General features: G+C 34.8%; 1 protein-coding gene across 3 annotated transcripts; it reads right to left on the bottom strand.

The window, feature by feature from the left end:
• Positions 1 to 6678: 6678 nt before the first annotated feature.
• Positions 6679 to 21622, bottom strand: LOC148020716 (pentatricopeptide repeat-containing protein At5g27110-like). Of its 3 annotated transcripts, none has more exons than XM_087698536.1 (4): positions 18401 to 21622; positions 18191 to 18284; positions 17816 to 17968; positions 6679 to 7010 (listed from the first exon to the last, which is right to left on the bottom strand). In XM_087698536.1, the coding sequence occupies exon 1, from the start codon at positions 21561 to 21563 to the stop codon at positions 18942 to 18944; it is 2622 nt and encodes an 873-aa protein (XP_087554662.1). In that variant the 5' UTR covers positions 21564 to 21622; the 3' UTR covers positions 6679 to 7010; positions 17816 to 17968; positions 18191 to 18284; positions 18401 to 18941. The 3 variants fall into 3 exon arrangements, with proteins under 3 accessions (XP_087554662.1, XP_087554661.1, XP_087554663.1); XM_087698535.1 differs by lacking the exon at positions 6679 to 7010 and adding an exon at positions 9676 to 15680; XM_087698537.1 differs by lacking the exon at positions 6679 to 7010 and adding an exon at positions 15734 to 17652.
• Between the last annotated feature and the right edge of the window lie 490 nt (positions 21623 to 22112).

Raw genomic sequence — 22112 nt, 5'->3', positions numbered from 1 at the left:
TATGGTGTTAGGGGTGGTTTATCACCTAGAGGTCATCTCTTTGCTATAGCATGTACTTGGAAGCATGGCATATCCCCCTAGAGAGGATGATTGTTTTTTGGATTTAGGAGGTACAAACCATATGGCATACCATGCAAAATGGTTTGATAGAAAGCAACAAATGTAAACTAAAGAGTATGTGGCTACAAGATAACTCGCATTGAAAGTGTTCCTTTGGTGACTAGAGATGGGATAGAAAATAATATTGGAGATGTCTTGTGTATATCTACCCCATAACTAAGAATTTGACTTCACTTGGTCATTTGATTGATCAAGGGTTGCATGTTAAAAAGCTTTAAAATCTTCAAAGCTAATAAAACTTTGATAGTTGTAATAAGCTTTGATAGCTGCAACAAGAGAGGGGATTATATTATTCAATTCCCTTGACCTAAACTTTTTTTTCTAAGGTCCAAAGATAACGCCTATATGCCTATGTTCTAATATATATAGTCAAAACCTCATTTGCAAATATCTAGTTCACCGTAGAGAACTCTAGCAATCTCCAATTCACAAATAAGGAGAAAAAATACTTTATGTAAGGCCATTTGAGCCTTTGTTTGTATGCAAAAGAATTATTTTGTGGGATTATTTATTTCACAAGATTCTAAAAGCTTGTCCCTATGCATAGACTTACATCTCAAACAATGTCAGGACCTTGTAATATCAATGAAGTAGACATGGAATTACCTCTTCTTGAGATAACCTTGCAACAAATTACTACTGTCCAACATAATTTCAATGAAGTTGGCAAAGTGCATTAAGAACAAGAAAGGCAACAAAATCTATCCACACAAGATGAGAATGATCGCATTGCTTATATCTTATGATGCATCTTTAAATACTTTTGAATTTCAAGACTAATCTATCTCATTGTCTAATGATTTCTAAATTGAATTATTTCCATTGATTAGCCACACACAAGCTAAAGGAGCACTCAAAAAAATTTCATGAGTTTTATGATTGAAGTTGAATATCTTGAATCTTTTGAATTAACCACTATATAGAAAAAGTTCTTGGATTCATATAAGCATCATTTTATAGAGATTATCCTCTTAAATTTCCACCATCTCATGGAGATCTAGATCAAAAAAATAGAACTCTTACTTGGGATAACTCCATCGCCCAAAGCTCCATGTAGATATAATTCTTTATACCCAAAAAGAAAAAAAAAGATAAGTGACTCAATTGTTAAATAAAGTTTTAATATACCTAGGTCTTCATTGTTTAGTGCACATATCCTTTTGGTTGAAAAGAAAATAAAACTTATAGAATGTGCATTGATTATACGACACTGAACAAAATAAATGTCAAAAATCAATACCCTATTTTAAGAGTAGACGATTTATTGGACATAAGGTAAAAAATATTAGTAAAATAAATCTCAAAACAACATATCATCAAATTTGCATGGATTCAACTAATGTATTTGAGATCGCCTTTGGGACATGATTTTGTCCTTATGAATTTATAGTCATGCCTTGCAGTCTTATTAATGTACCAACTACATTTGCACAGATGATGAATATGTTATTCTTGGATTATCAAGGTTTTGTGATTGCCTTCTTTGATTGTATTCTTATCTTTAGTAAGTTAGAAGAGAAACGTAAGCAGCATCTTAGAATTATCTTTCACTTCTTACATAAACATCACTTGTATACAAATCCTAATAAGCGTTTATTTTTTCAAAATCAAATTGAATACTTGGAATATATAGTTTTTGCTGGAAAAAATTCTTGTGAATTTAAATAGGTTTTTAATAATAAAATATTGGCATATCCCTAAAAGTATGCATAAATTTAGATCTTTTAGTGGATTAGTGGGCTTCTATCGAAAATTTGTTTGAAATTTTTCATTGCTCACTTTGTCGTTAACTATGTTATTGTGTAAAAACACTATTTTTTTTATGAGATCCCTATCAATAGGAGTCTTTGATACTTTAAAATATCTTTTAACCCATGCATCTATACTCCAAGTACCAAATTTTTCTCAACCTTTTTATCTAATAGTGATGACTAATACTAACAATTCAAGCATACACATCTATAATTTCAATGTAAAATTATCACTCTATTACCTCTAAAAGAAGTTGAAAACTTAAACCTTTAAATTAAATTAAAATACCTATGACAAGTAACTATTGGTTGTAGTGGATATCTTGAACATCTAAAAATATTATCTTATGGGATCCTGAGTTATTATCAAAATAGATTAACAAGCCATCAAACACTTATTAAATCAATCACTTGTCTCTGATCGTCATATCAAATGAATATCCTTCATCCAAAATTTTCACTTAATGATCTAATACCAACCTAGATATGCTAACATACTTGTATTTGTTTTGAGTCATACGTCTACCAAAAATATTTCTTCACATCATATGGTTCATTTTGATCAAATCAATCATATATACTTCAACAATTGAAGTTTCAACTTTTGATGTTATAATTTTTATATATACATCAGATTCTGATTTTTCTATTGTTGAGCATTGATTTTAGAATATTAACACAACTATTTTTTATCATTATACATATGTCAAAAAATTTCTATACTATCAAAGAAAGTTATAAGTTATTGTACCTTTTAAGAATATCTTGAGATATGTCACCCAAGAAAACAAGCAAAGCAAAGCCATTACACTTTTTAAAAATAACTTAGTTTGACTATGCACTGAAAAGGGGATGTTAAAATCCATTGAAAGGCATCCTAAAATTAAATTAGCACCAAGATACTATGGATCATTATGTATTGTTCATAAGATCAATGATAATGCAATTGGAAATTCCTCCTCATTGGCTAATTCATAATTTATTTTACATTAGTTTATTGAAACCTTTTAAGCAAACCCCACTAGTAATTCTGGTTGTAGTTGATTGTTGACCCTCCATTATTAGAAGAACATACATATATTCTAGCACCTAAAGTTATCCTTGACCATAACCAAAACCACCATTAGTACCATATATATTAGTTAAACACAAAAACCATTATATTGAGGAATCCTAGTTGATTTAGAAGTCAACAGTATCCTAATAACTACCTATCACTATAAAGAGTAAAAAGACAAGTAGATATTAGTATTTTTGTTTGAAAAAAAAATAACATCTATACTAGCTTGGTAAAACATATATGAGACTTATTTTTTTTCACTATTTAATATTCCAATCTTTCTCACTCATATTCTCTCTCTTTTGTAGTCTTCTCTCTTTCCTCTCTCTCAATTCACTTCTTGACAAGTGGTATCAAAGCCTCAGCATTTAGTCCATTTTTATATCCATTTTTTTACATGTTTCCTTTAAAACAATCTACTTTACCTTTGGTATAGTGGTGCAAGCTTTGGCAATGACTAGCAATTTATCTATTGATAGCTTCTCACCTAGAACATACCATCTTCTCTTTGCTTATGGGATATAACACATTGCATATGCCTTTTGCACTGTTTGTAGCATCATATCTTTTAATACTCCCCTTTCCCCCTTGGCACTAGCTTATCATTTAGATAAATACACTTAAGGATGTAGATTTTTCCCTTGAATGCTTGCAAGGCCTTTAGCTTATGCAACATCAAACAAAGTATAGGTAATAAAATTGTTTAGAAAGGAGTCTCATTACATTGTTCAAATGATGCTTGTGCATAGTTGCCTTTTTTATTCCAACAATCCTCAATGTGTCTTTGTCGCACAATTATTACACTTGGTTTTTTCTTTGTTCCAACAATCTTGCTCCTTGTGTCCAACTTTTTTGCATGCCCTACAAACCATCTTGAAAGATTTTTTGCTATAGAGTGCAATTGTTATAAGGCTTGGTGTAGACTCTTGGACCTTTGCCTTAATCTTACTCTTTTGCTCATACAAAGTGGCTTTCATTGAATTCAGCTTCTATCATGTACATTCCTTAGTGTAGCCTCAACTTGTTCATAACCTTTGTTTGGTTTGTTAATACTATTTAAGAGCATAGCTATTGCTTGATCTTCATCAATATTTTTGTCAATGGATGAGAGTTGTACCTTTAGACTTTTGATTTATTGATGAGTAATGCTATGGAATCAAAGTTATTTAGGCCCAATCTGAAAAAGCCCACCAAAAGATTACTTTTTAAATTTTTTCTTTTGAAGCAATGATCAATTTTTTTCATGTTTCTTTTGCTCCTTTTATGCCTAAAATGTGGTGGCATAGATCATTTGAAAGACCTCATGCAAAATAATTCAAACTAATGAGGTAAGAACTTATAAGATATTACTCTAAGTTCTTCTTATATTGTTGCATTGAAATATGAGCCAAGTACATATTTTAACAATAATCAATCAATCATCAAGTATCAAGTTTATGCCATTCTCCAATAGATTTGAGCTCAATTCGGTTTCTCTTTATCATCCTTTTTCTCAAAAATGCTAATACACAACAAACCTTCCTTTAAGCTTTAAACTTTTAGAAGATTGACTCAACTCTTGGTCCTAAGGTTCATCTACAACAGTAGTACTTCAAGTTTGTGAAAGATTCAAAGCATTGAAGTGTATTATTCATCAAGAAGCTATTACCATTCAAGATTGAAGTTACATCATCTCCAAGATAGTGTGGCTTACTATTGAGTGGCATTGAGCTTCAAGCATGTTTGGAAGCTATCATTGCAACTTCATAACAAAGGATTGATTACATTTGGTATCTTCAAACTTTCAATCACTAACTAAAGAGGTACTTTATCAAATTTCTATTTTAAATCTCTTCATAATCCACATGTCGAAAGAGAGATTAGATTAGTAATATCTTTATTTTCATTCTTTTATAATGTAAATGCTTCATTCCTCAGGTTGTGGAATCCATAAAGTAATGTTTAATCTTTCCATATTCATTAGTCAATGGCTAAGAATGCTCAAAGAGGATCATCATGAGGATTTACAAGAGCATGAACCATATAGCACTCTCAATGCAACCATGAAACCCAACATGAAATTAGGCATCATGTGTTGGTATCTAAGATTGATCAAATGGTTGAACTGATGGCCTACCCTAATTCTTGAACAAAGGAGTCCATTGACTCTATAGCAGTCAACCAAGGAGTCATGATATAAGCTTTTAACTCAAATTTCTCATTTGAAGGCATTACAATTGGCTAATAGAGAGAGCAGAGATAAGTCTAAAGCAAGATGGCCCTTTCAACCCTAAGTATGAATTCACAACATGATATTATTGGAAAGAAACCTCTTCCTAATAGTAGCTATGAAGTGGTTGAGCCTTCTCAAAGAAATAAAAAACCAATGTCCTAGAAGCCCATGCACACTAAGAATTTAAAAAAGCATCCATGGCAAGATTGTGTATGTTTTGGTGGACAATGGTAATACCCATAGTTTTGTTAATCAAGCAATAGATAGGTTACATTGTCTTCCCATTGAATTACAACATATAAAGGGTTAGGTAGTTAAGTAGCCAATGGTGATGCACAGATCAACACACAAAAATGCTCTAAAGCTCCCTTATACTTGTCTAAAAATTATAAAGCACGAATGAACTTGATTCCTTTAGAGATGACCCCTATAGATGTGGTTTTAGATTGTGATTAGTTATAGCAAGTCAAAAGAATCGCTATAAACTTTTCTCAATTATACGTGGAGTTTGTCATAGCGATAGCTCATTCATTTAGAGAAAATCCAAAACATAGGAGATTTTCAACTCATTATAGCAAAGAAGCTCATAAAAGAGTTTAAGACTCATATAATGTAATTTATCATAATTAACAACCCTATACAATGCAATTGGAGATTCAACATAACATCCACACACACACACACATCATAGTCCATTATCCATGATAAAATTAGCTTTGACACAAGTCTTGTAATTTGCCACAAAAGTGATTGTAAGTCACTTTGGTAGCTTAAGTCTTATTTCACTATATTTGAAATAACATATGCATATGATGCCAAAGTTGAATGGGATATTCCCAATATTGTAAGATAATAAAGTAAAATACTGAAACAAGTTTCGAGTGAAAATTCATTTTCTACAAAAAATGATTCTTAAAAGCGCATGAGAATTGACACTATTTGAAGATCTTTAAAAAGTTGACAATTTTTATCCAATTCCAAGTCTATTAATGGGAGTACATACCGTATATATCAAAGCATTTTTCATAAAAGTTTTAGCTTGATTTTAAAAAATCCAATATGGTTTTAATTCAACTCTTATCTTGTGTTGATCACATTTTCTTAAAACCATTTCTTCTTTATAATTCTTCTTGAAAAATATAATTTTGTATAAAGAGTCCAAAATACCACAAAAGTGACTTTTTTGTTATAAGACTAGTATTAGTTATAAAAGAAGCCAATAATATATACATGCATCATAAACAACTCAAGAATAATACTTACAACAATTGATGTCAATATCCATATTAATGTATTAAATGAATCCATAACAAATGTTGATTACCAAGTTTTAAACTTATTTCTTAAGAGTGAAAATTTCTTAGACATTTTGAGTAGGTGTTTTATAAGTTACTAAAACGCATAGGTATGAAATGAGTTTTCTAAGATTATGAAATGGATTTCTTAGCAACTATGCCTTAGTGAAAGATGGATAAGGGTATGTAACTTAAGTGGAGAACTCTTAACCATAATATATACAATGTACAATTGAATAGGGATCTCATTTTTGTGTTTGCAACTTTGAAGCTTCCACTCTTCTTCCTTCTTGTCTATCTTCTTGCACACCATTGCTTAAGAGTATGTGAGTATGTGTATATGAGAACTCGAGTGACAAACTTGCAAGAGTGAAACTCGTCTTCTTCTCTTGCTTTCCTTCTCTTTTTCCTCTCTTGCTTTCATAATTTGAAGAGTAAAACATAAAGTTAGAGGTTGAAGGAAAGGAAAAACATGAGTCAAAGTGAAGGATCATTAGGGAAGCTCTTCTCTAAACTTTTGTTCTCCCTTTTCTTCTTTGTATTCTTCTCTCAACCATTGGAGCTACACAAACCTTACCAAATTTGAAAATTTTAAGAATGTGAATCAAAGCACACCAAATGGATCATAAGCCTACCAATGAGCCTTCAAATGCATGCAAACTAAATGGTTTAGAGCTAGAGAGCAAGCCAACCAAGTGAGAGATATTTGAATCAATTGCAAGTCAAACTCTTAGAAGAATAAGAATCTCCATCCAAAGTCTCATTTTAAGCTCTTATTGAGACCAACAAGATAAATATATCACTATGCACGATACATGCTTTGTAGAATGGCTATAAGATGACAATACCAAAGTATATTTGCAATGTAGAAAAGAAAGCAAAGTCAATCTTGGCACACACTACTTCAATAAACAACACAAACAAGACAAGAATCATTACTATGTTGAAGCTAATATACTATGTTGCAAATAAAAACACATTAGTGTCTTTTCAAAAACTTTGTAACTTGAAAATATCTTTGAATTTTTCAAATATGTGGAGTACAAAGTATTCTTCATACAAAAGTTGATATATACATTTTGGTAATATGAAGTTTAATGTTGGAAATGCAAATGGCATCCATTAAAATCTTTGTACATGTCATTAATATTGGATGCAAGCACAAATAGAGGATTGAAATACATTTGATGATATATATATATATATATATATATATATATATATATATATATATATATATATATATATATATATATATATATATATATATATATATATATATATATTGATGCCTCAATAACTCACTTACAAAAAAATAATCTCCTTTAGAGAATATACAATTTGGATGCACATTGATCATTACAAATCCATGCAACCAAATAGCATTCATATAGACAAGTCATGGGAAGACCTATTATCTTCATGTCTAGTATTTTGACAACTTGAAAATATAACAAGATAATAAATTGGTACAAATAAGCTAAGATTATTTTGTATTCATATAATGCTGATAATTTCAAATGATTAATTTTCTAAAGTTTCAAAAATAATGAATATCTAACATCCATTGGAGGTGTTATATATGCAACTATATCAAATCTCAAGTATTGAAATTTTTTGGCCCAAGCATGTTTTCAAAGATACTACATATTTATCTAAGTTTTTGGAATGCTCTAAAAAATATACTTAAAAATGGTTGATAAGGATAACTACACACATAGATATATATTAATATAAAAGCCATTTTCTAAATATATAAAGAGAAAGATGATAAATCTTCTTTAAAAAAGGATTTGGAAGACTTGAGGATAGGATGATATTGAGCTAATACTTTTGTGCAAGCTTTTTTAGTAGTGCTAACAATTGGGACCTATGCAATTGCCACTTTGAGACCATCTAGACCATCATTGGGACAATTGAGAAGATCTTGTCACTTGGATGAGCATGTTAGCATTTAATATTAACGCTCGACGATTTTGTTAATCTTGGCATTTATTGTTATTGTCAATGTTTATTTTAACATTAATGTTAATGCCACTTAACATCAACATTAACTTTTAATGTTGTTAATATTAGCATCTATTGTTAATGTGTATTTTGCCATTAATGTTGACAATTTTAATCTTAACGTTTATTATTATTATTAATGTTCATTTTAACATTAATGTTAATATCAATTAACATCAATGCCAATGCTAATGCTAACACTAACGCTCTAGTGCTAGCGCGCTAGTGCTACTGCTACTGCTACTGTTAATGTTAATGTTAATGTTAATGTTAATGTTAACATCTATTGTTAATGTGTATTTTGCCATTAATGTTCATATCAACATCACCACATGTTAATGCCATTACCTAATCTTTTCCATTATTAATAGAAGCTTGCGCGGCCTTTCTCCTACATCTGTCATGTCGAGGCTACAAGGGCTACTTTCCATCCATCTCGTAGCTAGTGGCTAAATGAGAAGATTAAAAGACTAAACTCAACAGTCACACAACCTCCTCCTACATTCCATCAATGTATCGCAAAAAAGTGTCAAAATAATGAAATCGTATATGCAATTTGCATCTATGTCAATCTACAAGTGTATATATAATTTGCATATATGCATAATTTGTGTATATATACGTAATAGTATATACAAGCAAATACATATATGAAGCTAGTATTACAAAGATATATGCATATATTATATAATAATAATAATATTCATCAATAATGTAGATAAATAAATTGCAAATAATACACCTAAATAATTTATTAGTAAATTATATAAATAATTTATCAATAATATATATAAACAAATCATCAACAATTTGTATAGTAAATTATCAACAATATGTTAATATAAATAAATAAATCATTAACAATTCATCAATAATATATATAAATATATCAATAATAATATATGTAAATAGTTTGTTAATAATTCATCATTAAATATATTAATACTTCATTGATATTGATAATATAAATAATAAACATTTATATATTATTAAACATTAACATATTATTCTATATCATTATTAATAATCATATAATACTATATAATATATAATTTTAATATATTATATATTATATATAATGATTACATATATTAAATATATAATAATATAGATTTATATTAATATTATATATATATATATATATATATATATATATATATATATATATATATATATATATATATATATATATATATATATAGTACATAATAATTAGTATTTATCATTTTATTTGCATAGGTAAAACTTTTACCTCACTATAATGTCATTTTATTTGCATGGCATGAAAAGGAGACATGGTTATAAGCTCCTTTGCAAAAATAACTTTGTTCTCCTAAATGATCTGGTGTCTTAGGAGTGACACCTCTATAGCTTGGCTTTTATCATCACCTTCTTATCTTCTTTCTATGATTGCTCCTTACAAGATAACTTCAACTATCATCTCTCATTATGTGCAAGCCATCTCTATAACATGTACATGGAGTTGTTTTTTCTCCTTGGCATGACAATATTTTAGGATACTATTATATAATTCTTTCAAGAATTCTTAAAAATGGTAATGAATAATCATTTGATTATAACACATACAAGACCTAATTGAAGCCCTCATCAAGGACTACTTTTTATAAACCAACATGTTGTCGCTTCCACCCAATAACTTTTGTTCAAAAGATAGATTATGTCAAGGCATGATAATAGTGCATGGAGAAGAAATACTTGCAATAGGGTTATTTTATGAGTCTTTATGACAACACAAAATGTGCACTCCAACATTGTGTGAAAGTGTATTTAGCATGGTAAGTGTGAAGTGGTACTTTTGAGCATCTTATTAGTCTTTATGACTTAACAATGTGATTAATGGTGTATGTGTGCTCTATCAACATTGTGTGAAAGTAGGCGCAACATGATAGATATGAAGTGGTTTACAATACTACAAGAACTTTAAAGTTCTCTCTCTCTCTCTCTCTCTCTCTCTCTCTCTCTCTCTCTCTCTCTCTCTCTCTGGCTGTGCGATTTTGAAAATTTTAAACATCTAATCAATATATTATGGGTAAGTCTTTAGTTCATGCATTACTAGATATAGCCTATATAATTGTGCATATGTAACATGTGTATATATGCGCATATATGTGTGATCATGTGTCTATACATACGTATACATTGTGTATGTGTGTGTTTTCAAAGTGAGAGATGCTTAAAAGAAGTCTACTATTTGTACAAGAATTGGCCTAGGTATAATGTGTCTATATTTTATCTACATTCAAACAAGAACATACTGAGAGAATTTCTATTATTGGTGGAAACAATGCTTTTAATACACCCTTAGAGGGGCACAAAATCAATAAACAAATGGACTCAACTAGCTATCAATCATATTGCCACATAAGACATGTATCAAGATATGTAGGTACGCCTTAACAGAGCATTGCAATGGATTTTATTTTTGAGCTTCCTAAGACACCTATAGAAAATAATGGAAGATGGACTATCATTTGCAAGTGTAGCAAACATGCCCATTTCATTCCAATGAGGAAGAAAATAAAGATTGATCATATAGCATAATTGTTTTTGCAAGACATCTTTAAGTATCACGATATGCTAGAGTCGATCATTAGTGATCAAGTCCCTCGAATGACCAATTTATTTTATAAGGGTTTGTTTGAGAATATGGATACCACGCTGAAATTCTCATAATCCTTCCATCCACAAACAAATAGTCTAAGGAATCAAATTCCATAGTGTTAGATCTTTGGAGCTTCTATGTTTCAAACCACAAGACACCAAGAAGGTACCATCTATCTTGCAAACAAAGAATAAAATGTTTGAGGCTAATCGTTATGTGGAAAACTTAGATGCAGCCTATGAAAATATAAAGTATGCACTTCAGAGATCACAAGAAAAGCAAAAGAAGGCAATTGATCACAATAGACATGCTTTGCAATTTGCAAAGGGCAATTATATATTGCTACGTTTTAAAATAGCAAGGTTGAAAAAGTTTAAAGAAAGATAGATGGTATCCAAAGTTAAGTATAAGATACTATGGACCCTTTTAAGTACTAGAGAATATCAACGATGTGGCATATTGGTTGAAATTACCTTCACATTGCGAATATGCAACACCTTTCATTACAATTTGTTTAGGCCTTTACATGGTGATGTGCCAAAGGATGTATATGTTGAAATTCAACCTTAGGTTGAGATGGATGAGATCTTAGTACTCGAGCAAATCTTGGCACATAAGGAAAGAAAGGTCAAAGGTAAAGTTCCCAAAATATATTTGGTAAATTTTCAAAATTATTCACTAATACATGTAAAATGAATAGAAGATAAAGACTTTGCATACCATCTTCAATTGTTGCAACTTCACCTAGATACCTTTCGGGTAATGCTCAAGGGACATACAGTACTTCGACTCCTTCAATTGTGGACAACTCTCGTATATAGTGGATCTCGAATATATTTACATGCATCCAAGGTATTGCGATGATTGTATGATTGCCATGCAGTCACTACTCAATGTACTAGTCACTCTGAAATGTATGCAAATGAGTATGGTTGTTACCATGGCTTTAAGACTACTTTTGCATCAATTTGGGGTCAATTCATGATCAGTTGGGCATAAGCTTTTGCCTTAGTTTTGAGATCGAATTCAAATCAATTTTAAGTCAATTTTTTATATGTTTGAGAACCGTTTATGATCACTTTTGGGATCAGTTTTGCATCAGTTTTTTGAATCGACTACTAAGCAATTTTTGCAATTAATTTGTGATTAGTTTCGAGTCACATATGCAATAGTCTGTGATCAATTCTCAAATCAACAAGTGAACAATTTATAATCAATTTATGCTCAATTTTCAATTGTTTACAACTAGTTTCATAGACATCAACATGTTAGTAAATGCCATTGATAGTTTTCGCCATGGCTTATATTAATAATATGCTTTACTATGGTTGTGAAGCCAAAGCAGTTGAGAAATATAATAAATGAATGTATCTAATGGATTTCTAGCAAGAGTTTGCTCGGTTTTCAATTATTTACAACTAGTTTCATAGACATCAACATGTTAATAAATGCCATTAATAGTTTCAACTATGGTTTAGGTTAATAATATGCTTTACTATGGTTGTGAAGCCAGAGCAATTGAGAAACATGATAAACATGCATCCAATGGATTTCTAACAAGAGTTTTCAACTATTTCTTAATATTATCTTATGTTTATGCTGGTTGAAAATTTTCAGTAAGTTTTGAGACATATAGCATGGTTAGACAATATAGCCAAGGTTGTGACTGTAATGCCTTATGGAAATTCTAATGCAATATGCTTTTTCTTTTGTACAATGCAATGCAATCGAGGATGATCTCATGGATTTCAAGGGGAAGGTCTATCATGCGAGCGTTTAATTAAGTTATTAATCAAATATGCAAGATTGTTTAGCAAATGTGATGCACATGGTAATTATTTCATGGTAACATGCTAAGGATCCCAAGGATACAATAGGTGTCAAAGACAAAGTTGTAATAAGTCATGCCAACTAGGCTTTGAAGATCAATTGTTATCAATTTTAACCCTATGACAATTGTTTGGCCAATAAATGTCGATAGTGACACAAGGGACTAGCATTAATTCATTAATTAATATCAATCTGAGGGTCAATTGAGGTTGGAAATCACTCCAAGTTACAAATGGCCTAGCTAATTTAATTGTGGATGGACACATTCAATTTTGGACAAGGTTAAAAGGATTGAAATTGATTCATAATTATTTAATTTTAAAAATTGAGTTAATAACTGAATAATGCTAAAAATGAATTTAAAATGCTGCCACTTGGCAAAATTACCCATGCAAACTAAGAAAAAGTTTCTTTGGGCTCGATCTCAATTATTCAATTAGTTTGGAGGCTATGGGAGAGCGAGAGGAAGTTGTTCGTCTGATTTTCCTACTGTGCAGACATTCAAGAGACTACCAATTGTTGTAGGAGACCCGAGTAATGTAGGTGACAATCTTTATGATACCTACATATGTAGATAACACCATTTAATGCAAGCGACATCAACCGCGAGCACTTAAGTGCGGTACATGACAGCACTTTGAGCTTATCAAAGCAAACAACGATCAATTTTAACCATTTTCCATATGAAAATCAAGAATCTCTTTCGTCTCTGGCATTCTCTCGCCTTCTCCAAGCAATTCAAGATCACAATATTTCTCAACCATTTGTAGAATATCTCAATCATATGTAGTGGACAGTAGAGAAAATTCTATTCTAAACCCTAAATTTCTACGGAAATTAGATTTTAGCAACCACCTCAAAACCTATGCCATCAAAAGAACGCATCATACATTGAAACCAATACCTGCGATTTGTTATATTGTTAGGGATGTCAAATACCCAACCATCCATTGTAAAATTGGGGCAGTATTTGGCCAGTTGGGATCCAATTAGAGCAAGTCTTAGGAGAAAATCAAGGGGCAAATTGCCCATTTGTTTATTGGTTGTTCAATCAGCAAGACACTTTTAGATTAGCCACGAAGATTGTGAAATCTTGGCTTGTTATCAATCCATTGGCAATTAAAGTTAAAGAAATACCGAAAGGGGTGCTAATTTTGGAACCAATAGGGTATCCAATGTCCAAGATTATGAAGGTAAATTGTGCATTTTAAATTATGTTCAGTTGCTAATTGTTGTAATTAAGCGCTTGTTCAAGAAATTACCACCCTCTCCAAGAAGGAAGGTTGATTCCATGGGCTACTCCTAGGGGTAATATCTATACTATGATCTTCAGGCCTTTCAAGCAATAGTTACCCTAGAAATTAACCAAGAGAAGTAATCAACATAAATTTTCAAACATGATATGATCCCTCTTTAACTTAGACATTTTCAGCATGTTGTCCATGATTCGTGCCTTGTCCAAGATAAAGCATTGCATTTCCTTCTTCGCCATGTGAATGTGGATCATGAGAGGCATCATTACTACTTGATTGCATCCCACTGTATGAAGACATCTTGATATAATTTCTCAGCTAACCACAAAGATTAGCACTAGCACAAAGCTTTGGCTTGCAATCAGCTACCTCCGGTCCACCAAATCAAAAGATTTAATGTATCCCGGCAATGGAACCATGGAACCAGCCTTCCTTCTTGGAATGGGTCGTGATAACCTTATTTAAGAGTTAATTACAACAATAAATAAATGCACATAAAATGAAATACACACTTTACCATAAGATTCTTGGACAATAGACACCCTATTGGCCCCAAAATTGGCGCCCCTTACGGTATTTCTTTAGCTTTCATTCAATTGGAAGAAGTACAACTCCAGATTCTTCAATCCCCTCTTGCTAACCAATTGTTTATTGCTGTCATAAATTACCAACAAGCCTTTTGGGTCATTTGCCCCTTGATTCACCCAGGACTTCTTCTCCAATTTAACCCTTGGCTGGCCAAATGCTGCCCCAAATCAATTTAGGATGGGATGGCTCTTGAAATCCCTAGATAATCTTCAATTATCAGCTCTACTGATTTCAGTCTCTTGAGCCTTCAATCTCTTGCACAGATCCCAAGGTGGCTGCTAAACCCTAATTTCTGTTGTAAATTAGGATTTACTGCAGAAATTACAAATCATCCCACCAAAAATACCCGAAATCTCCTCCAAATGACTGAGCATTGCTGAGAATGGCTGAGATAGGCTGAAGGAGATGAGAGAATGCTGTAAAGAGAGAATTTTGAGATTTGTCATGAAAAACTGATCAAAATCAACTGCTACCCTGCTGTACCAGCCCCAAATGGATGCACCAACAACAATAGGAGCATCAGAGACTGTGATCTTCATTAAAGAACCGGTCAATTGACCACTTTCAACGATATGTTTGCAAAATTGTCAAATATAGACATACACTCTTGGCAGATGGTGCCTAGCTCAACTTACTCTTTGATGAAGTGAAAGTGAACTGATGATCAGGTTACCAGCTAGAGCAATGACACTCACGTTGTCGCAATAGAGGACAACTAATGAAGCACATGGAAAGTGAAGAGCTCCCAATAATCCCTTCAAGTGGACAACCTTTGTGGTGCCATCAAAGAGGGGCCGATACTCTACCTGGATTGTGGAAGCAACCATCGTCTCCTACTTTTTGCTTGATCAAGAAATGGGAGTCCTGCCCAAAGAGAAGATGTAGCCTCCATGAGAGTGCCAAGTGGTGGGATCTCCAACCCAGTCCGAAACAATGTACTCCTGCAAAAGTAAATCATGACCATATGTCAAACCATAAGAAAAGGTACATCAAACATACCTCAACACATGCATGCAAGCAATCCAATGTGACATTTTATGTGTGACTTATAGCCTAAAGATCTATGTTTGTTGTCAAGGTACTATTGATGTTGGCGTTAACCCTGCTTGCAATTGCTTGGACCTAATGAGCAAGGATTAGCAATAAATGCAAGTTGTTTGGTCAGTCAATGCGCAATCAGACTTGAAAAACGGTAGTCGAACGCAGCAAGCAGCACCAGAAGCAAGTGGAACAGGCCCTAATACCATGTCACAAAATTGTGTAGCAATGGAAGCAAAGAGACTGCTATAATAGACTGCAAGAACACAAAGAACAAAAAAAAAAAATTTGCAAGAACACGAGAACTCAAGGAGAATATTCTCGTAAAATGGAATCCATATATCAAAGCATCAAGGGTCAAGAACAGAACAAAGGCTCTGGCACTAAGTCTAAGTCACTGATAGGATGGCCAGTCGGCCAGTAAAACTAGTGCCCAAAAATATGGGTCAGCTAGCTACAAAATACTGTCACATAAAATCAGAAATGTGACTGACTGCACAGACTCATACACCCATGAGATGTACTCTACTCACAGCAGGCAGCCTCAGGAAGTGATCAACTGCCGTAATCGCAGACAGAATTCCAGACAAAATGAATCCAGCAGTATGCAGTAGGGCAGCCTGTATAGTGCAGAAAATGCAGGGTAAGGCAGTTCCAGTCGATGGTAGATGGAAGGGCAGCATTGGGCAGTTGGATGCAGCAAATGCAGCAGTTTTCTGCTCAAACAGATAGGGCAGCAATTGATACATTGACATCAGCAATTGCACGATTGAAACAGACAATTTACACAGCCCTTGCAGTAGGCAACAGCTATTGGATGCTCTAGGATGTATGTAGACTGGTCGTGATCAGCAAATGCAGGCTGAAGGCAGGGCTGATCAGTTTGCCAAGGCTGGAGGCAGGCTGGATAGCACCGCAACAATCAAAGTTTGGAGGTTTGCTTATGGGAAACAAAAACTTTGTGGCATTTTGAGTTTTGGGGCTGTTTAAAATGAGCTAAGTGAGGTTTAATGTTTAATACATGTGTTTTAGCTTGACAGTCTCCTTGGAGGAAGAGAGTATGAAAGGGAGTATGAACACTTGCAAAAGTTCTTGAAGGTACTATTAAAACGTCAGCACTAGAAACAGACATAAAAAACACACCAGCAGCTGCTGCATACAAAAAGACAGGCATGTGAAAACGACATCTCATGCCTGGTGTTCAAGGTCAATGCCAACAATCAACAATGTACAGTTGAACACAGAGCTGACATGGCCAAAATATCGATACTTGACGAGTCATAAACTAAAAACAAGTCAACAGCTCCACAATGACTTATCAAAACAGAAGGTCAACATGATGCATAGGCAAACCAGGTCAAACAGTTTAAACAGAGCTCACCAATGCGAATGCAGGCACCAAGCAAACAATGTGACTGATGGCAATGACATACGCATGCAACATGACACGTGAGCTCAACATCAACAACTAGCTGGGCGGAAGTTTTCCAGCATCAGGCAGCTGGTTTTCAGCCTGCATTTTCCATCTTCTGAAGCCATTTTGCAACTGCAGACATTTTGCTGATTGGCCTGCATTTCAACCAAATTTGCTACTGTTTTCAACTGATTTGTTAACGATTTGCTGGTACAGATATTTTACTGTTTTTGCAGCCATTTTTTAACTTTGTTTCACAGATCTACTCTCCAGCAGTTTGCATTTTTCCAGCTTGATTTGGACACACTCAAAGAAAGGGTCACTAAAGTAAGCACCTCTGGACTTCCTACGATGCCTGAAATTCTACCTATCATCTTCTTGCAAATTACTTGAGCATTTGTCAATCTGTAAAGCACGACCAAACACTCCTTGGATCCAAAATTTCTTTCCAATAGGTAATCCTGATTTAAACATATCCACTCTTGAAATCTGGAAACTGTACACGTCTACATTTCAAATGTAATCCTTATAGGACCGAGTATTCACACACACTCCAAAAAAACACCACCTTTCTTTTGTGCGAAAGATTATTGGAGAACACAGAGGAAAAGAATCAGGTCTTACAAATTTCCTTTCGGTAGCTCATTCACATCTCGCATGTTTTCCCCCTGTTGTTTGGCACTGACTCTGTAAGGTGGCTGCTTTAATAGAGAGTTTCCAGAAATCAACTCCATCTGTAGTCTTCTTTTTCTGGCGGTCATTTCTGTTGTAAAGAATCTGCAAAACAATATTTGGAGTGTTTTTCTTTTCATGTCAAAATTCAAGTGCAAAAAACAAACTTTTCTTGGAACCAAAGTACAAAAACAAACTTTTTCATTACTACAAAATTTGAACAATGTTCAAATCTAGTTCCACAATTCTGCCTCTACTATTAAATTGTTAGAAGTGAGATCTAAGGGGTTGTATGAATAGAAAAAAAGAAGGCTTGTAGGAATATACTGGCATATTCTGGAGCCCACTGGTCTCACGTGTCTCCTTCCAATTAAGAATAACAACCCGAGCTGTATTATACGGCAGAAACTTGTAGAAAGCTCTGATATATTAAGAGACAATACCAGGGTGTTATACTTCATAAACACAACTTGTGAAAATTTACCATCGTGCTGTTTGAAGAACTTTATAAATTTATGTTTTGAGGTGCTCTCGCACCTTTGGTCGCAGATTGCAGAGACACTAGAGATTCTGATGCTGTTGACTGCAGAAAGAATGTGAGAGATACTCCTCTGCACCCAGATTGATGGTTGTATCCTGCTGACATCTCTGTTCTAGAGCACTTGCAGTGCTACAGAGTGGCTGCCTTTTGTCTCAAATATGTGTTGTTAACAAGGATCAACCGAATATTTCCAAATTAGCAGCAAAGCTATAGGACTATGGTTGGTTCAACTTGGAGTTCGCCAATGTCAACACAAGTGACACCAAATGCATGTTACTTCATCAATCCTGGGGCTGGAATGAAGAGGTGGCATCATATGAAGGATACGGTGTCTTCATCTCTCAATTGCACACAACCATCATCTCCATCCGATTTATAAATCAGTCCAATCTATCGTGCACATCTAAGCAGCCTGGAGAACATCCCCCCCTATGAACTTGGGGATTGGTTGAAAAACCCAAGGAAAGTCTTGCCAGACTTCTTACCTCCACACAGTTCATTTGTCACACTCAGGGCTCTCATGACTTTATCCTCTTGCTAAGCACCAGTACAGATGATTGACATCTGTAAATACCCAGTCGCACAATCAGGGTCTAGTTCAACAGCTTGACTATAGCATTTCCTTCCCAGATCCATATTGCAATGCAGCCTACAGGCGGTAAGCAAGGATGTCCACCCTATGATGTCCGGGGAAACAGGCAGGCTTTCAAGAATCTCCTTTGCTTTGTTCAGATTGCCAGTTCGCCCTAAAATGTCAACTGTACAGTTAAAGTGCTCTATACTCGGCACAATGCCTTGGTTGATTGACATGTGTGAAAAAAACATATGCTCTTGATATCCATGCCCAGCCTGACGATATGCATCAAGCACACTACTGAAAACTTTATCATCTGGCATCACACTCTGCTGCCTCATGTCACTGAGACATTGCCTTATCCCTTGACAATTGCCATAGAGAGCATAGCCCGCAATCATTGCACTCCATGAAGCAACATCTGGATTTGTCAACATTTTGAACTCCTCTTCAGCGTCTTCAAGGCTTCCAGATCTGGCATACATATCAACTAGGGCACTCCCAATAGTCAGATCCACATTAATGCCACTGCTAATGATCCTTTTGTGTATCAACCTCCCTTTGACTATGGAACCAGATATACCACAGGCTTTCAGAGCGCATAGAAAAGTCACTCTGTCTGACAGAGTGCTATCTTGTCCCATTTCGTCAAAAAGTTCTAAAGCACCCAGAGCATGCTCATGTTCTACATACCCTGCAATCATTGTATTCCATGTCACCACATCTCGGTATGGTAATTTATCAAACACTTTACGAGCTTCTTCTAGACTACTACACTTGTTGTACATGTCAAGAATAGTATTTCCAACTACTGCATCCAATTCAAGTCCACTATTGACAACTAAATTATGTATAAATCTGCCTTCCTCTATGTCTCCTAATCTTGTACAAGCTTTCAAGACAGATGAATATACAATTATGCTAGGTTTTAAGCCATCCTTCTGCATTCTCTTAAACAATTCAAGAGCATGGAGGCTCTGGCCTTGCTCTGCACAGCCATCGATTAGAGCACCCCAAGACGACAATGTTCTGTGCTGCATTTTCTCAAACACTTTATGTGCTTCCCATAGACAACAACATTTTGCATACATGTCAACAAGAGAGCTACCAACAATCTCATTTACCTCTTGCCCAGTTTTAAGTATCTGATGGTGTATCATCATGCCTTGCCTAATTGCCTTTATGCTGCCACAAGCATGCAATGCACAAGAGAATATTAACTCATTTGCTTGTTGCCCCTTCTCCTGCATCACCTCAAACAAATAGAGAGCAGGATAAAAGTAGCCTGAATGGGCATAACCTGCAATGATTGACCCCCAAGAAACCTCATCCGGACCAGCAAATGAGTCAAACACAACACGTGCATCATCTAAACTACCACATTTGCTATACATGTCAATCAAAGTGTTTCGAATATATAGATCTGATTCAAGTCCAGTTTGAATAATGTGATCATGGATCAATCTGCCATGGCTTAAGGCATTGATATTAGTGCATGCTTTTACGATGATAGAGTAGGTGAACTTGCTTGGCCTTAGCTCCTTACAAAGGATTTCCCCAACAAGTTCTAGAGCAGGAAAACCACACTCATGAGTTGCATATCCTGCAAGCATTGCATGCAATGACACTAAACTTCGGCTTGGCAATGAATCAAACAATTGCCGAGCCTCATCAAGCCTTCCACAATTCCCATACATAAGAATGAGGCTACCTAATAAAATATCATTTGATTCAAGCTCACATCGGATGATCATGTCATGTATCAACTTGCCCTCACATAGACCTCTTATGCTAGCACATGCTTTCAGAACACAGGAAAATATGGCTGTGTCTGGAGTTGTGCCCTCATTTTGCATTTCTAGAAACAGCTTGAGGGCAGTAAGCCCGTGGCCCTGTTGGATATAGCCTGCAATCATTGCACCCCACAAAACCACATCACGGTCTGCAGTTCTACTGAACACCTGATGTGCATCTTCCAAACTCCCACACTTTGCATACGTGTGGACAAGAGTACTTCCGACGACAACATTGGCTTCCATGCTGCTCATGATAAATTGGCCATGTATAAACTTTGCATGCTTCAAGGCTTTAACTTCGCTGCATGCTTTCAAGCAGGACAAAAGCACAGATTTGTTAGGAATGGTGCCATTTGCCTGCATCTGCAGAAACATATCAAGGGCCAGCTCGTTTTCCCCGAGGAGGGAGTGCACTGCGATAATAGTGTGCCAGGCGTTGACGCTCGGCTTGTCAATGCTGCAGAAAACCAAGGTTGCTTCCAACAAGCTCCCACAAAGGGCAAACACATGGATGAGGTAATCAGCCAAGGGATTCGAAAGACAAAAACCTGTGCTAATCGTGAGCCTGTGAGCTGCACGGGCTCCTGCAAGATCTCTGGCTTTACCAACTGCTTGGAGGAGGAGGTAGAGGGCACCACTTGAGATGGGCTGCCCAGCATGGTGGGATATGTAGATGGAGTGAGCTGCATCTGTCGAATTATGAGAGCTCCGGGTGAATCCACACAGGGTGCCGAGGAGAACCTTACAACGTCCGGAGCAGCCTGCCGAAGCACGGGACAGTTTGTGCATGGTCCACCCGGAACATGCTTGCTCTCTCTCTCCCTCTCCCTCTCCCTCCCTCTCTCTCATATATGCGTACTAAGAGAAGCTTCTCATAGAGCCAATCTTTGTTTTTACACGTGCACCTAATGAAGGTTTATTATTTATCTTTTGAATTAAAAATATCTTATCGTTTTACTTGTTCACAATTAAATTAGGCTAATGTCATCCCCACCCCACAAAGACATCTCCAACCTCCACTTCTCCAATCACACTCATGGACTCGATAAGCTCCTTAGATGCCTCTTAGCAGATTATCATGTTGATTTTGCATTTTATCACATGCAAAAACCCTCCAATTTGTATCATAGTAGTGCATGTGTTTTTTCGTAGAGCAAGAGACCCTTTGTAACATATAAAGCTTCACTTCGTGGCATGCTCGCCTACTGCAATTCGTGCCTTCAGTCCATTAACTGCTTTGCTCACGACATGCTCGCTTGTTGCGATTCATGCCTACACTGATTGCTTTAGAATTGTTGTGATCCGTGCCTTTGTTGATTGTTTTGCGATTTGTAGTTT

Source organism: Lygodium microphyllum, chromosome 18, assembly GCF_053477565.2.
Source record: "Lygodium microphyllum isolate KBCC chromosome 18, Lygodium_microphyllum_v1.1.10, whole genome shotgun sequence".
Lineage (NCBI taxonomy): Eukaryota > Viridiplantae > Streptophyta > Polypodiopsida > Schizaeales > Lygodiaceae > Lygodium > Lygodium microphyllum.
Note: the sequence above shows the minus strand (reverse complement) of the source record. Positions and strands in the feature narration are given on the sequence as shown.

What these genes read in the sequence shown, in the direction of transcription:
- LOC148020716 (XM_087698536.1), bottom strand. Translation starts at nt 21,563, where the DNA reads ATGCACAAACTGTCCCGTGCTTCGGCAGGCTGCTCCGGACGTTGTAAG.